This window comes from Dendrobates tinctorius, unplaced genomic scaffold (assembly GCF_039654945.1).
Source record: "Dendrobates tinctorius isolate UK_male_01 unplaced genomic scaffold, ASM3965494v1 ptg000079l, whole genome shotgun sequence".
Taxonomy (NCBI): domain Eukaryota; kingdom Metazoa; phylum Chordata; class Amphibia; order Anura; family Dendrobatidae; genus Dendrobates; species Dendrobates tinctorius.
In genome coordinates, this window is record NW_027361747.1 from 11,934,470 (window position 1) to 11,950,478 (window position 16,009).

At 43.5% G+C, this 16,009-nt stretch overlaps 1 protein-coding gene across 3 annotated transcripts in view; it reads left to right on the plus strand.

The window, feature by feature from the left end:
• The window catches only part of LOC141096754 (uncharacterized), a 243,079-nt gene that overhangs the window by 29,952 nt on the left and 197,118 nt on the right, over positions 1–16,009 (plus strand). For all 3 annotated transcript variants that reach the window (XM_073583525.1, XM_073583526.1, XM_073583527.1), the window contains exon 3: positions 7,676–7,835. In XM_073583525.1, coding sequence (XP_073439626.1) covers positions 7,676–7,835 — 160 coding nt within the window. The remainder of the gene's footprint in view (positions 1–7,675; positions 7,836–16,009) is intronic.

Here is a 16,009-nt window from a genome sequence, read left to right on the forward strand (position 1 = left end):
CGCCCTGGGAGAAGAATCATGTACACTATTACCCGGGGGCATCAACTGATTCTCCCACAATTGCCAGAAGTGGGGAAAATCCCGGCCCAAGATAACATCATGCAATAACGCAGGGACGAGTCCCACTTTATGTTGCCCAGACCCATAGGAAGTGGTAATGCATATGACCTTGGTGAGGTACGAACAGGTGTCTCCATGCACACACGTTACAGAAAATTTGTCTGATGGTCCAGTCGGGGCTGACACCAGACTGGCCTTCACCAGAGTCACCACACTTCCCGAGTCTAACAATGCCACCACATTTTTGCCATCAACAGTTAAATCACACAAGTGTTTTTCCACATCCTTTTGACCGGCATTCACACTCACTACCCGTGCAACCATAGACATGCGGTTTTTAGAGTCTTTGACATCACACTGCATGGGTTCAGTAGTGACCGGACAGTTTGCAAAAATGTGGCCCATCTCTTGGCAGCGGAAACACCTAATGGGCCCCTTGCTTAGACCATAGTTCGTTACTCTCGGCCTCGCATTGCGGGCAGTCCCGGTTTCCTCCCCCACTGTCTTACGGATTTTTCCTTCTCCCCTACTCCCTGGAACAGTCTTACCGGTTCCACGTGGAGATGATGAAGAACAAGGAGTCCTTCCGCCACGGAGTAATGTTCAACCAGATCCACCAGTTGATCTGCCGTCGTAGGATTTCCATGGCTTACCCACTTCCTCAGGGCTGGCGGTAGAGCTCTCAGGTACTTGTCCATGACGACTCTCTGGATTATCTCTGGCGCTGTCAGCACCTCGGGTTGTAGTCACTTCTTCGTCACGTGGATCAGGTTGAACATCTGTGACCGCGGTGGTTTATCCGGCTGATAAGTCCATTGATGCACTCTCTGTGCACGGACAGCGGTCGTCACTCCCAGCTGGGCCAAGATCTCGGCTTTCCGCTTGTCAAAGTCCTGCGCGGCTTCAGGTTCTAAGTCATAATAAGCCTTTTGGGCCTCTCCGGAAATAAACGGGGCAATCAGGCCGGCCCATCGTGCCTTCGGCCATTTTTCTCGCACCGCCATCCGTTCAAACATGGTCAGGTATGCCTCGACGTCATCTTCGGTCGTCATCTTCTGCCAGTACTGACTCACATGAATCACTCTCGACTCGGCTTCCAGGTTAACCTCAGGTAAGCTTGCCAGGCGCTGCGCCACCTGCTGGAGAAGCGAACGATCGGTAGCTGTCATGTCCACCAACTCCTTCAGCTGGGCCATCATCACCCGATTAGCTTCTTGCTGGACGGCGGTGGACTGTACCAGCGCTTTCACCACGTCCTAAATGTTCATACTTCCAACGTGATGCCCGCGTTCTCCACCACAATGTGATAAAACACTCCGGGATTGCCTTTGCTGGGGTCAAAGGTCACGTGTGTTCAGCATGAAACTCAGGCGCACAGCCGGGGTCCGGGTATAACTGACACTGGGTCAGGTTTATTAAAGGTGAAAGCCATGCATAAAGGAAAAAAAGCATAAAACAAATCCTTGCCTGTCCGGCACTAACTAAACAAGGAACAACCTAACTACCAACTGGCGGGCTTCTCCCATCCAGCCAAACCACAGTTACCATGGGCACTGCTTTCATTCACGTGCGTCTCTCACACAGACAGGCTCTCTGTGTCCCCAGGCTGAGACACTCACACAACCACCTGGCATCCTTTTATATCCGCCTCCCATTATTCATTAGTAACCAGGTGAGATACTGACAAGACTAGGCCACATAGGAAAGGTATCTGGGCGAGATATACCTGCCCTCATCCACTATTCCCACATGATTCTCACAGGGCTTACAACTGGCTTTCACTGTGTAATATGCAAAAACTGATTTGTCTACCCAGGCAACACTGGATCATACTGCCGGCACCTACTGTGATTAAACGTACCGGGAGGAGAACAGAGCTGTGAGTCATTACATACACCCATATGCATCTATCCCAGGCTTGGGGAATAATGCTCTGGTGCTTGGAACTTCTGAAGGAGCAGTATATATGACACTCTGCAGTTCTCATCTCATAGCACTGACATTATGGGGGGAGGAGGGCAGAGGTGTGTCACTACATGCACTGATATGCATCTATCTCAGACACACAGCTCTACTCTCCACTTGCCACTTGTAATAAGAGATACCGTAATACAAATCCATGAATGTAATGATACACATTTCTGCTTCCCATCCCCTGCACTTGAAATCACAATAGGTGTTGACAGTAAGATCTGAGTGACATTAGGAGGTGAGATAAGTTGCGTGTCATTACACATGCTATACTGTTGTAGGTGATAATCAATATTACAAATGGAGATTCAGTGGTGCTTGTGTTTGAGTGTAATTCCAGCAGCAAACACTAAGACACCTGTCACAAGGGTGTCAAAGATATAAGGTAAAATAACTCATAATATTAGTTTGCGCTTGGAACACTCATAAAGAAGAGGGAAATCTAAATTAGGTAGTTATAGAAAAAAAACCAAAAACCTCTTATAAGTGCTCTTTATGTAGCTGGATAATAGCGAGAAAATAGCAATTAGAAATAGACAATTGTAAGACCTCAGAAGAAGTGCTTAAGGGAAAAAAAATATATATATAGATGCTGGTGGCAATCTTAGTTCCAGCCTGAACAATCATTAAAAACTAAAAAGCCATGAGTGAGGGTAAAAACCTGAAATCACTGAACAGGTTATATACTGCAGGGTACTTCTTCCTGATAGCAGCTTAAAAACAAGTCAAAGTCAAATTGCAGCCTGTGAACGGCTGTGCAGAGTAGCCGCAATAGTAAATGTACAAGTCAGAGAGCGGTACCTGTAAAGATAATGCAATGCAAAGTCCTCACTCCAGTAAGCGGTGCAGGTTAAAATAGCGCTTTTTGCTCCAGCGCTTGGAAAAAGAGGGGGGGTTTGTGCACAGGGGTATAGACAAGTTACAGGGGCTGCCCCGGCCGGTGGCAGCCTCCTGTCAGTGTACCTCCAGCTGTGGAGCAGACGTGAACGGCCTCTCATGCTCCCAGCATCTGTGAGCTGCTCCAGGTATACAGGACCTTCGTGATGTGAGTCAGCACATGACCACGTCTGTTTCACTTGCTGGTGGTTGCGGCGGGGACCAATGGACTTTCCAACATGTTTCAAAGACTAACTTTCTTCTCTCTCATTCCCACTCCAAGTCGCCCTACAGCCATTAAATGCCCCCATCCCCACACTCATTAAATGCCCCCTTCCCCACACACAATAAATGCCCCCGTCCCCACTCCAAATCTCCCCACTCACATTACATGCCCCCATCCCCACGCCGAATCTCCCCACATGCATTACATGCCCCCATCCCCACTCAAAATCTCCTGACACGCATTACATGCCCCCATCCCCACTCCAAATCCCCCCCCGTGCACTTAATCTTCGGTGTCTTCAGTTCCACTAGAGCACTTACCACCAATGTGCGCCTCTGCAGGGCGGCGAGTAACATCAGCAGCATGATAACATGACCTGATCCCGCTGCTGTCTTCAGATGCGAGTACAGTTGATCCCTGGGTGCCGGTACGCTGCATCTTCTCTGTGCCGGCTGTCAGCTTGCTGACTCACAGTCCGGTGGGTGGCAGAATGTTGCCGCCGGGGGAGACACTGCAGACCGCCGCATTAGGCCGCTCGACTGCGCCCCCCTGCCGGCTGCACCCGGGGCACATGCCCTGACTGCCCCCCCAGGTTCTCCTCTGGCTCTGATGTTGGTGAAGCGGCAGTTCTGGTAGTGGTGATGTGGGGAGGGGTCATTGCAGGTTGTAAGCTGTTCTGAAGAGATGTGTTCAAGTTCCTCTTGAAATTTACAAACGTAGAGGATAATCGCACGTGTTTGGGAACAGAATTCCAGAGGAAGGGGAGAAGTCTTGCAGTCAATAGGATGAGGAACGTAGGAGTGTGGAGGAGAGAAGAAGTTTTTGGGAAATCAGGAGATTACGTGTGGGAAGATATCTGTAGATTAGTACAGAGATATGTGGGGGAAACAGATTATGGACTGCTTTGTGGGTCAGTGTTCAGTTTGAAGTGGATACATTGGGCAATTGGGAGCCAGTGAAGCAATTTGAAAATGGGAGAAGCAGAGGAGTAATGAGGAGAGAGGTGGATTACTTATGCTGCAGAGTTAAGGTGTTACACTCGGTCCATGTCCTGGCGCCCAGGTCTGCCACTGTTACACCTGGTCCCCTTCCTGGTGCTGCGTCCAGGTCTGCTGCTGTCCCTCGTTCTGGGCACTCACCTCGAGCCTCACGTGCTGTCCTTGGGCGGCAGCCGGCCTCCTCTGGATCTCATGCTGCTGCTCAGCATTCATGCTGCTGCCTCCACCTCCTGGCGCCCTGTGGGGAGATCTGTAGCTAAGGCTATTAGGGCACACCTGCTCTCCTGCCTTCTTAAAGGGACGGCGTGCATTATTCAAAAAATGCAATTAACCAATGGCAGTGTGCTGGCTGCTATTTCTGGCCTCTCCTCCATAGGGAGAGCACCGGAGCAACGAGTATCATTGCTACTTTCGGTTCTCATGCTAACCTGTCTGCGCTGCGCCTGCAGTCTCTGTGCATTTTCTAATGCTCTCTGTCTCCACAACATATCTGTATCCTGTGCTTCCTGGTTATATCTGCAACTATCTGGGCAAAAGCCATCCCGTTCCGCCAACAGCCATCCGTGTCTTAGGACTGTGAGAAGGTCACTGGAACCGACTCCTTACCATCTACCCGGATCCAGGACCCGGCTCATTACGGACTCTGCTGTAACTACTGTTATCCCTTTTGGTCCAGCTGGGACAGATGCCACGTGTTCGGGGTCTAACTGGAGGTAGCACCTGTGTCCTCCGGGTATTCCATTCTGGCCCTGTCTGAGGGGCTTTACTACGGGTGCCCGGGGCTCACTAGTCATGCCCCCTTCGGAGCCCCCCGGACCGTGGTCCCGAGGTTCCACTTTAAAAATAAAAACGATTGTGAACTTCACCATCTCTGCCTCCGCTTCCATTCGCTACATAAGGAGAAACTGAAGAGCTGCGAGAGTGTTAGCATGTAAGCCACAGACGATAATATTGCCGAAGTCCAGGTGGGAGATGATGAGGACATGCCCTTTTATTTTAGTATATTGAGGGTTGAGGAAAGAACACAGTCTCAAAATATTTTAGAGTTGGAGGTGGAAGGAGGGGGGCCAGATCTTGGATGTGTAGTTTGAAAGACAAGGCAGAGTCAAGGGTTACTCTGAGGCAGCGGACTTCAGGTACAGGGGAAAGCGTGATGTCATTTTGTGTGATAGATAGATCAGGTAGGTGGGATGAAGGAAAGATGCTGAGTTCAGTTTTGTCGACATTTATCTTTAGGAAGCAAGATGAGAAAAAGGGGAATATGACTGATAGACAGTCGGGGATTCAGGCCAGCAGAGAAGTGATGTCTGGGCCAGAGAGGTAGATCTGAGTGTGATCAGCATATAGATGGTATTTGAAGTCATGGAACTTTGAGTTGTTCCAGGACAAAGGTGTAGATGGAGAAGAGTAGGGGTCCTAAGACAGAGACTTGAGGGACTCCAGCAGAGAGAGGATGGGAAGAGGTAATGTGGGAGACTCTAAATGTGTGGTTAGAGAGGTATGAGGAGATCTAGGCGTGGACAAGGTCTGTGATTACAAAGGAAGAAAGGATCTGTAGTAGGAGGGAGTTGTCAACTGTGTCAAATGTAGAGGACAAATCTAGACAGAGGAATATAGAGAAATGTCTGTTAGCTTTTGCAGTGAGTAAGTTGTTGGTGATTTAGGTTAGGGTAGTTTCGAAGGAATGGTGGGGATGGAAAACAGATTGAAGATTGACAAAGAGTAAGTTAGATGAGAGATGGAAGGAAAGTACAGTTCGGATGTGCTTTACAAGGTGTTTGGAGGCTAATGGGCGCAGTGATATGGACCGATAGCTGGATGAAGAGGTCAGGTTGAGGGATGCCTTCTTCAGGATGGGTGTAATTGTGGCATGTTTCAAAAGAAGGGGGAAGTTATCACAAGTTAATGCCTGGGATAAATGAAGAACAATGAATATATTGAGACACAGATTTGCTATCCTCTTTGCACTTTTAATCACAGTAGGTCTTGGCAGTGAGATCAGTGTGACCTGGATAGATACATCAGTCTTACCATATGACACAGAGAAAGCCTGTTCTAAGCTTCTCATGGGGTGGTTTCCTTGTTACTTCTTGCATGATGCTGCGTTCTTATGATTGGGCAGCGTAAGTAAGTGCCTCCTGAAAGGAATCTCTGCTAATGCCTCCATCGTTATAATGGGAAATTAGCATATAATATCTCTGCAATGGAGTTGAAAAATAAAAAAATGTTTTATTCAGAATTACAACTACTTTGTCATGATGTTGCCAGTTTAGCACATAAAATTAGTGAACTTTCCTCTTTGAGTGGGTACAGATGCACCCTCTGGTATACTCATGTAGAAAAATTAAATTTAAGGCAGTAGACGTCACAAGATAAACTCTATATATTAATACAGTATATAAATCTTTTACACCTATTAAGATCGGCATCCTTCTTTTGAAAATGCACATCAGAATGGCTGCATAACCTTTTTGAAAGCTTGGATGCAAACGCTTCCCATTCAGCTTGAATGACCACTCCTCAGTAATGATTAGCAAATCTCATGAACTTGATTTTGGGTAGATTCTTTCAAATCCACCAGATTTGGCGTGGTCTGAATAAAATTTGGTATAGATGGAATCTGCTCAAAAAAGACACTTATTATACTCGTCTACGAGTAGTCTCCAGATCTCAGAGCCTGATAAACGAAGGCCCAGAAAAAAGTAAAAAAAAAAAAAATAGTAAGCTTATACTCACTTGCCATAGATCCACTCTCAAACTTTCTTGAGACTGCAGCTTGGTCTTTTGTCCATATTTATTGGAGCTGTCTAGTTATCATGAGGCTATATGCGTTGCGCCCAACGTGACTGACTGAGGTCTAGTCAGTGGAGGAAGATCCAAACCAAAGACCATTCTGAAGCTAATGGGGAAGCGTGAGCAGGGAGCTACAGTGTAAGGACAGTTCAGAGGTGTTTTTTTTTTGTGGAATTTGCTTGAAATATACAGAAAATTTTAGCTTCCTGCTGCTTTAGTACTTTACAGACAGCACTAACGCTAACAATGTAAAATGAGTTGTTTTTATAATTTCCTGGAACACAAAATAAGAATGGATGGACATAAACAGGTAATCACACAGTTGTAGATCTTCCGATAAATATGTTCTTAGCAATAACAACTCTATTCTATTTAGCAAAATACAAATGTGAGTCAGAGAGGGAGAGAAGAACATGTTTAATGTGAATTTTGGCAGCGGGAGATGTTACATAAACATTATAGGACCGGGATAAATAGTGCCTGTGACTTGCAGTTCCATTGCGCGCCGCCAAGTCTACAAGCTTGCCCATTGCAAGGATTCTTTACATTACTAGCAAGTGATCTAAACTCTGGAAGAGAGAGCCAGGGACCTGGGCCTGATTAAGGACAGGAATGCTGTGTAATTAGAGCAGATAACACTACATTTGTTATTAGACAAAGCACTCTGGGCCCAGGAAATTATAAAGCTTGAAATGCTCAGAATGCAGACACTATTCATGACATGACATTTCCTGCTTTCTCCATGCCGCAGCCAACATTTCACAAGTCCGGCTCTCCAAAACCAGATGACACCCCCAGAAAGATATTTCGGTCTGGCCAGCGGCACATGACGGGAAGTGAGCTCCAGAGAGAGGTCCTTAAACACTGTGGACCATCTGCATCTGACGTAATGATGGAAAGTTACTCTAAAGGTGGGAACGTGTTGTGGCATCACAAAGTGAAGAGTTAAAAATAAGAAGTTGAACAAACTTAACTATTACAAGACCAGGCTATTTTACCCTGTTAAGATCAGGCACAACCTGATTCATTTTTTCTTCCGTACATGTGATTTTAATAGCTCTAACATTTTTTCTTGTTTGGATGTTCATATAATTTACATCCTTTTTTTCGTGATATGTAAGGCCTAATTTTTATGAAATTTTCATATATTTTTTTTTTAGATATGGGAAAATATATAGAAAAAAAGTAAATGCATGACTATTTTACACGTTTTTCATTTCTTTTTTTTACTACAATTTAAAGTTGTGTTCCACTTTCCGCAGCAATTACTTTTATGTAGCGGATATGTTTTGTTTTTTGTTTTTTTATTCTATGGGTGTGGGTCTAGAAACAGTAATTCAGACTGGAGGAAGCTTTATTTTTTTTCTGTATTTATTTTTTGCTTTTGGTTAATTATTTATTATTTCAGTTATTTCTTACATTGTGCTCCCTATAAGGTCATAAAAGAACTTCGCATGTCAGGTCAAAATTTATATACATTTCTATTATTGTTGAGTTCCTCTTTATCTGGGGCTGGCATATTAACCCCAGTTACAGGGTAAATTTAGCCTTCTGCATGTTCAAGTCCCCACGGCTGCATGTCTTGCAGCTATTAGACATACAGGGATTTCATGTTTGTGCCTGTTTTATTCAGGCAAGCCCAAGACACTCACATAGCACCTGTAGCACCCAAGCATGCACGGATAACACCTTATCCAAGAAGGTTCACTCATCACTACTAGTCCGGTACATATGGTAAAATCATATTCCTAAATGCATATTTGGAAAAATAATTAAAAGTTGCTAACCTCTTGAGTGGCATTTCCCAACTGCATATATAATACACATACAGCTCTGGCAAAAATTAAAAGACCACTGCAAAATGTTCAGTTTTTCTGATTTTTCTCTGTATAGGTATAATTTTGAGTAAAATGTAAATTGCTCTTTTATTCTATAAACTACTGACATGTCTTCGAATTTCCAAGCACTAAATTTTGTATTTATTTTCAGAAACTGAGAAATGGTCAAAAGAACAAAAAAAATGCAGTGCTTGTAGACCTCAAATAATGCTAAGAAAACAAGTTCATAATCATTTAGAAACAACAATACTAATGTTTTAACTCAGGAAGAGTTCAGAAATCAATATTTCATGGAATAACGATGATTTTTAATCACAGCTTTCATGCGTCTTGGCATGCTTCCACCAGTCTTTCACACTGCTTTTGGGTGACCTGATGCCACTCCTGGTACAAAAATTTAAGCAGTTCTTCTTTGTTTGATGGCTTGTGACTATCCACCTTCCTCTTGATTACATTCCAGAGGTTTTCAATGGGGTTCAGGTCTGGAGATTGGGCTGGCCATGACAGGGATATGATGTGGTGGTCCTTCATCCACACATTGATTGACCTAGCTGTGTGGCATGGCACATTGTCCTGCTGGAAAAACCAGTCCTCATAGTTGGGGAACATTGCCTGAGCAGAAGGAATCAACTGTTTTTCCAGGATAACCTTGTAGGCGGCTTGATTCTTGCGTCCTTCGCAAAGATTAACCTGCCCAATTCCAGCCTTGCTGAAACATCCCCAGATCAATACTGATCCTCCACCAAATTTCACAGTGGGTGCAAGACGCTGTAGCTTTTATGCCTCTCCAGGTCTTTGTCTAAACATTAGACAACCAGGTGTTGGGCAAAGCTGGAAATTAGACTCATCAGAGAAGATTACCTTACTCCAGTCCTCTATGGTCCAATCCTTATGGTCTTTGGCAAACTTCAGCCTGGCTCTCCTTTGCTTCTCATTGATGAAAGGCTTTTTTTCTAGATGACTTGAGCACTGCCTCTAGGAGCCTGTTACGAACTGTTTTTGCCATGCACTTCACCCCAGCTGCCATTTGTTATTCTATTTGTAGGTCACTTGATGTCATCCTGCGGTTGCTGAGTGACATTCAAATAAGATGACGATCATCCCGGTCGTTTTCACCCTCTGCCGGTCTGTAGTTTTGTTGTCCCCAGTGTCTGCTGCTTGACCTTGCTGTAATGGACTGCCGTCTTAGAAATTTTAAGTAAAGTTTTAGTAAAGTCAGAATTGAGCCCTTCTTTTCCTCACTCAAGACTTTTCTTTTCAACTCCTTTGGCATGGTTAAGAATTATTTTTTAATTCCTATTACTTTTGGGATATTACTAGCACTTGATTTGCCATCCAGCTTGTCCTATTGCAAGAGGATTGTGAAACCACAGCAGGGTTTTTTATACTTTCCTTCATTAAATAAGATTTGGTTCAGGTGATCACCTAATTGGAAGCACATTAAGTAGAATGAGGTGTACTCTGGTTGGAATTCAACTGACACTGGAATGGAATGGCTGTCAGACATGTAGAGAAGCTGATTTTTATAAAACTGTGCAGTGGTCGCTTAATTTTTGCCAGAGCTGTATATAATACATATGGACCCTATGGTCTCAATTGAGATGATTGGAAGAAAAAGTAGTCAGCTGTTGATCCCAAGTATGCAAACCACATACAGTGGGGAAAAAAAGTATTTAGTCAGTCAGCAATAGTGCAAGTTCCACCACTTAAAAAGATGAGAGGCGTCTGTAATTTACATCATAGGTAGACCTCAACTATGGGAGACAAACTGAGAAAAAAAAATCCAGAAAATCACATTGTCTGTTTTTTTCATTTAATTTGCATATTATAGTGGAAAATAAGTATTTGGTCAGAAACAAGCAATCAAGATTTCTGGCTCTCACAGACCTGTAACTTCTTCTTTAAGAGTCTCCTCTTTCCTCCACTCATTACCTGTAGTAATGGCACCTGTTTAAACTTGTTATCAGTATAAAAAGACACCTGTGCACACCCTCAAACAGTTTGACTCCAAACTCCACTATCGTGAAGACCAAAGAGCTGTCAAAGGACACCAGAAACAAAATTGTAGCCCTGCACCAGGCTGGGAAGACTGAATCTGCAATAGCCAACCAGCTTGGAGTGAAGAAATCAAATGTGGGAGCAATAATTAGAAAATGGAAGACATACAAGACCACTGATAATCTCCCTCGATCTGGTACTCCACGCAAAATCCCACCCCGTGGGGTCAGAATGATCACAAGAACGGTGAGCAAAAATCCCAGAACCACGCGGGGGGACCTAGTGAATGAACTACAGAGAGCTGGGACCAATGTAACAAGGCCTACCATAAGTAACACACTACGCCACCATGGACTCAGATCCTGCAGTGCCAGACGTGTCCCACTGCTTAAGCCTGTACATGTCCAGGCCCGTCTGAAGTTTGCTAGAGAGCATTTGGATGATCCAGAGGAGTTTTGGGAGAATGTCCTATGGTCTGATGAAACCAAACTGGAACTGTTTGGTAGAAACACAACTTGTCGTGTTTGGAGGAAAAAGAATACTGAGTTGCATCCATCAAACACCATACCTACTGTAAAGCATGGTGGTGGAAACATCATGCTTTGGGGCTGTTTCTCTGCAAAGGGGCCAGGACGACTGATCCGGGTACATGAAAGAATGAATGGGGCCATGTATCGTGAGATTTTGAGTGCAAACCTCCTTCCATCAGCAAGGGCATTGAAGATGAAACGTGGCTGGGTATTTCAACATGACAATGATCCAAAGCACACCGCCAGGGCAATGAAGGAGTGGCTTCGTAAGAAGCATTTCAAGGTCCTGGAGTGGCCTAGCCAGTCTCCAGATCTCAACCCTATAGAAAACCTTTGGAGGGAGTTGAAAGTCCGTGTTGCCAAGCGAAAAGCCAAAAACATCACTGCTCTAGAGGAGATCTGCATGGAGGAATGGGCCAACATACCAACAACAGTGTGTGGCAACCTTGTGAAGACTTACAGAAAACGTTTGACCTCTGTCATTGCCAACAAAGGATATATCACAAAGTATTGAGATGAAATTTTGTTTCTGACCAAATACTTATTTTCCACCATAATATGCAAATAAAATGAAACAAAAACAGACAATGTGATTTTCTGGATTTTTTTTTCTCAGTTTGTCTCCCATAGTTGAGGTCTACCTATGATGTAAATTACAGACGCCTCTCATCTTTTTAAGTGGTGGAACTTGCACTATTGCTGACTGACTAAATACTTTTTTGCCCCACTGTATGAGCTGTCACTTAATGAGCCCCTGGAGTATGGAAAATGAAGAATCCTGAGGCCTCATTCAGACGTAAGTGATCATTCTCATATGAAACAAATGACTTATTTTCATCAGTGTTTTGGATCAGGTTTTCAGCAGTATTTGTTCAGTGTTTCATCAGGATTTTTTTTGCAGCTTTCTTAAAGAGAACCTGTCATCCCAATTTTATTTCCCAAAATAATGTAATGTATGTAAAGGGGATTTAATGCTGAATAAATTCTTACCTTTCTTGTAGAAATCAGTTTTAGAAAAATACTTAGTTAAAATGTTATGCCAAGGAGTTGCAAGTGCAGTGGGCAGGGACTGCACTTACAGATCCTTCTTCTCTGCTTATTCCCTGTCTGCTACCTGCCTCCTGTCTCTAAGACAGGTCACTGATGTTTCAGTCACATGTGGGTCAGAGACAGGAGGCAGGCAGAGGTCAAGGAATAGGGAGAGAGGCAGGAGAGCTGTAAAGTCAGTCCCCACCCACTGCACTTGCAACTCATTTTTATACAATTTCAACTATTGATTTCTCTAAAGAAGCAAAACATATTTATACAAGAAGGGTAAGGCTTTAAGCAGCTTTCAAGGGCCTATACATACATGCCATTAGTTTGAGGTAGAGAAATTGTGATGACAGGTTCTCTTTAAGAATTTCATAAAACTGACCGTCACATCCAAGCACAAACAGTGTGAACAGGAGCTTAACCTAGAGTCACCAACTAATATACATTCAAGCAAAAAAGGAAGCACACTGATGCGCCATAACATGCAAACATGAAATATGAAAAATGAATTGCATTACTGCATTAGAAGTATGAAAAATTGAGAAAGTTTAGCTCATAAAATGGCCAGTTTGTATTCATTATCCTTCTGACTGAGCACTCCACCTGTTAGCATGCGTTTTTAATCACAGCAGGGCCACCACCCCTCCACAGAGATATATATTTCAGTCTAAAGAGAGGATTTACATATGTTCCCATTCAGATGAAGACTTTAGTCTAAGTGAGGATTGGCATTAGGTTAAGGTCCTGGAAAACGAGAAATTCCTTACTGTGGCTTCCAGGTACACATAAATTGGCCATTTTATGCGCTAAACTTTCTCAATTTTTCATACTTCTAATACAGTAATGCGATTCAATTTTCATATTTCATGTTTGCATGTTATGGCGCTACAGTGTACTTCTCTTTTTGTTTGAATGTATATGAGTTGGTGACTCTAGGTTAAGCACCTATTCACACTGTTTGTGCTTGGATGTGATGGTTAGTCTTTTGAAATTTGTATTCATTAACCTTCTGACTGAGAACTCCACCTGTTAGTCGCAGGCGTTTAATCACAGCAGGGCCACCACCCCTCCAGAGAGATATAGATTTCAGTCTAAGGAGAGGATTTACATAGGTTCCCATTCAGATGAAGACTTTAGTCTAAGTGAGGATTGGTATTAGGTTAGTGTCCTGGAAAACGACAAATGCCTTACCGTGGCTTCCAGGTACACATAAATTGGCCATTTTATGCGCTAAACTTTCTCAATTTTTCATACTTCTATTGCAGTAATGCAATTCATTTTTCATATTTCATGTTTGCATGTTATGGCGCTACAGTGTGCTTCCTTTTTTGTTTGAAGGTTCGCTTAAGAGTCTTCCAAATACAAATTAATGTTGGACAGTACACATATGGGAAATAGATGGCATCATAGTGATGTCCTCTTTTTTTTTTAATGACCCATAGACTTGCATTGGTGAGTCTGATCCATGACTCAGATCACATTGTTTTTGCGCAAACCACTCCGACAGCAAATATACAAGGACATTTGAAGAGCACCATACACTAAAATACAGTTGTGCTCAAAAGTTTACATACCCCAGCAGAATTTTTGCTTTCTTGGTCTTTTTTCAGAGAATATCAGTGATAACACCAAAACGTTTTCTCCACTCATGGTTAATGGTTGGTTGAAGCTATTTATCATCAAACTACTGTGTTTTCTCTTCTTAAATCATAATGACAATCCAAAACATCCAAATAAGGCTGGTTTCACACTAGCGTTTTAGCGCAGCGCATCGTGCGCGTACATGCGCACGCGTCCTGATCCCCTGTCTATAACATGGGGGCGCATGGTCTAGCGTTTGCATGCGTTCGTATGCATTTTCGTGCGCATGCGTTTTTTGTGGTGTGTGCCCAGGCGCGCCGGACGCAACCTGTTGCATTTTTGGTCCGTCCGACCTGTCTAAAAAAAAAACGCATGCGCACGGAATGCGACAAAAAATGACATTACAGTCTATGGGAACGCAGACGTGCGCACGTCAGCGTTTAAAATCGCATGCGTTTTAAGAGTCAATATGGCTACAAACTGGTTAAAATGCATGCTCATAAAATAAGCAAACGCATGCAAAATGCTTGATGTGGTTTTTGTATGCGTTTGGACTGCGCACGCAGCGCAAAAAAAAGCTAGTGTGAAAGTAGCCTAACCCTGATCAAAAGTTTACATACCCCATTTCTGAACACCATGTGTTGCCCCCTCTAACATCAATGACAGCTTGATGTCTTTTGTGGTAGTTGTGGATGAGGTTCTTTATTATCTCAGATGGTAAAGCTGCCCACTATTCTTGTCAAAAAGTCTCCAGTTCCTGTAAACTCTTGGGCTGTCTAGCATGAACTGTGCGCTTGAGATCTCCCCAGAGTGGCTCAATGATACTGAGGTCAGGAGGCTGAGATGGCCACTCCACAACCTTCACTTTGTTCTGCTGTAGCCAATGACAGGTCGACTTGTCCTTGTGTATTGGATTGTTGTCATGTTGGAACGTCCAAGTACGTCCCATGCGCAGCTTACGGGCTGATGATTGAAAATTTGCCTCCAGTATTTGCTGATAAAGTGCTGCTTTCATCTTGCATTCCTGTGCCTCTGTAGCTCACACATCCCCAAAACATCAGTGATCCACCTCCGTGCTTTACAGTAGGAATGGTGTTCCTTTCATCATAGGCCTTGCTGACCTCTCTCCAAATGTAACATTTATGTATGTGGCCAAAAAGTTAAATTTTGGTGTCATCACTCCAAATAACCTTGTTCCAGAAGTTTTGAGACTTGTCTCTGTGCTGTTTTGCGTATTGTGAGCAAGATACTTTGTGGCATTTGCGCGGTAATGGCTTTCTTATGGCGACTCGATCATGCATCCCATTTTTCTTCAAGTGCCTCATTATTGTGCATCTTGAAACATCCTCACTGCTAGTTTTCAGAGAGTCCTGTATTTCAGCTGATGTTATTTGTGGATTTTTCTTTGCATCCCGAACAATTTTCTTCGCAGTTGTGGACAAAATTTTTGTTGGTCTACCTGACTGTGGTTTTGTTTTTACAGAGCCCCTGATTTTCCATTTGCTAATCACAGTTTGAACGCTGCTGACTGGCATTATCAATTCCTTGGATATCTTTTTGTATCCCTTTACTGCTTTATACAGTTCAACTACTTTTTCCCATAGATCAGTTGACAATTCTTTTGCTTTCCCCATGACTCACAATCCAGAAACATCAGTGGCTGGATGAAAGATGCAAGAATCTGTCTGGATCCCAGAAACTCTCAGCTTTTATGCCCACACACTGATTACAAGCAAACAGGTCACAGGTGATGATGTTACCTTTAGTACCATTCAAACCCATTTGTGTCAACTTCTGTGCATGTTATCAGGCCAAAATCACCAGGGTATGTAAACTTTTGATCAGGGTCATTTGGATGTTTTGGGTTGCCATTATGATTTAAAAAGTATAAACACAGTAGTTGACAATAAATGGCTTCACCCAACCACTAACCATGAGTGGACTAAAAGTTTTGGTGTTATCATTTATATTCTCTGAAAAAAGGCGAAGAAAGCAAAAATTCTGCCAGGGTATGTAAACTTTTGAGCACAACTGTAGATACGAGTTCTATCCGTGAAAGACACTGAGACTACACATACTGTATGTCAAAAAGAGATGCCTGAA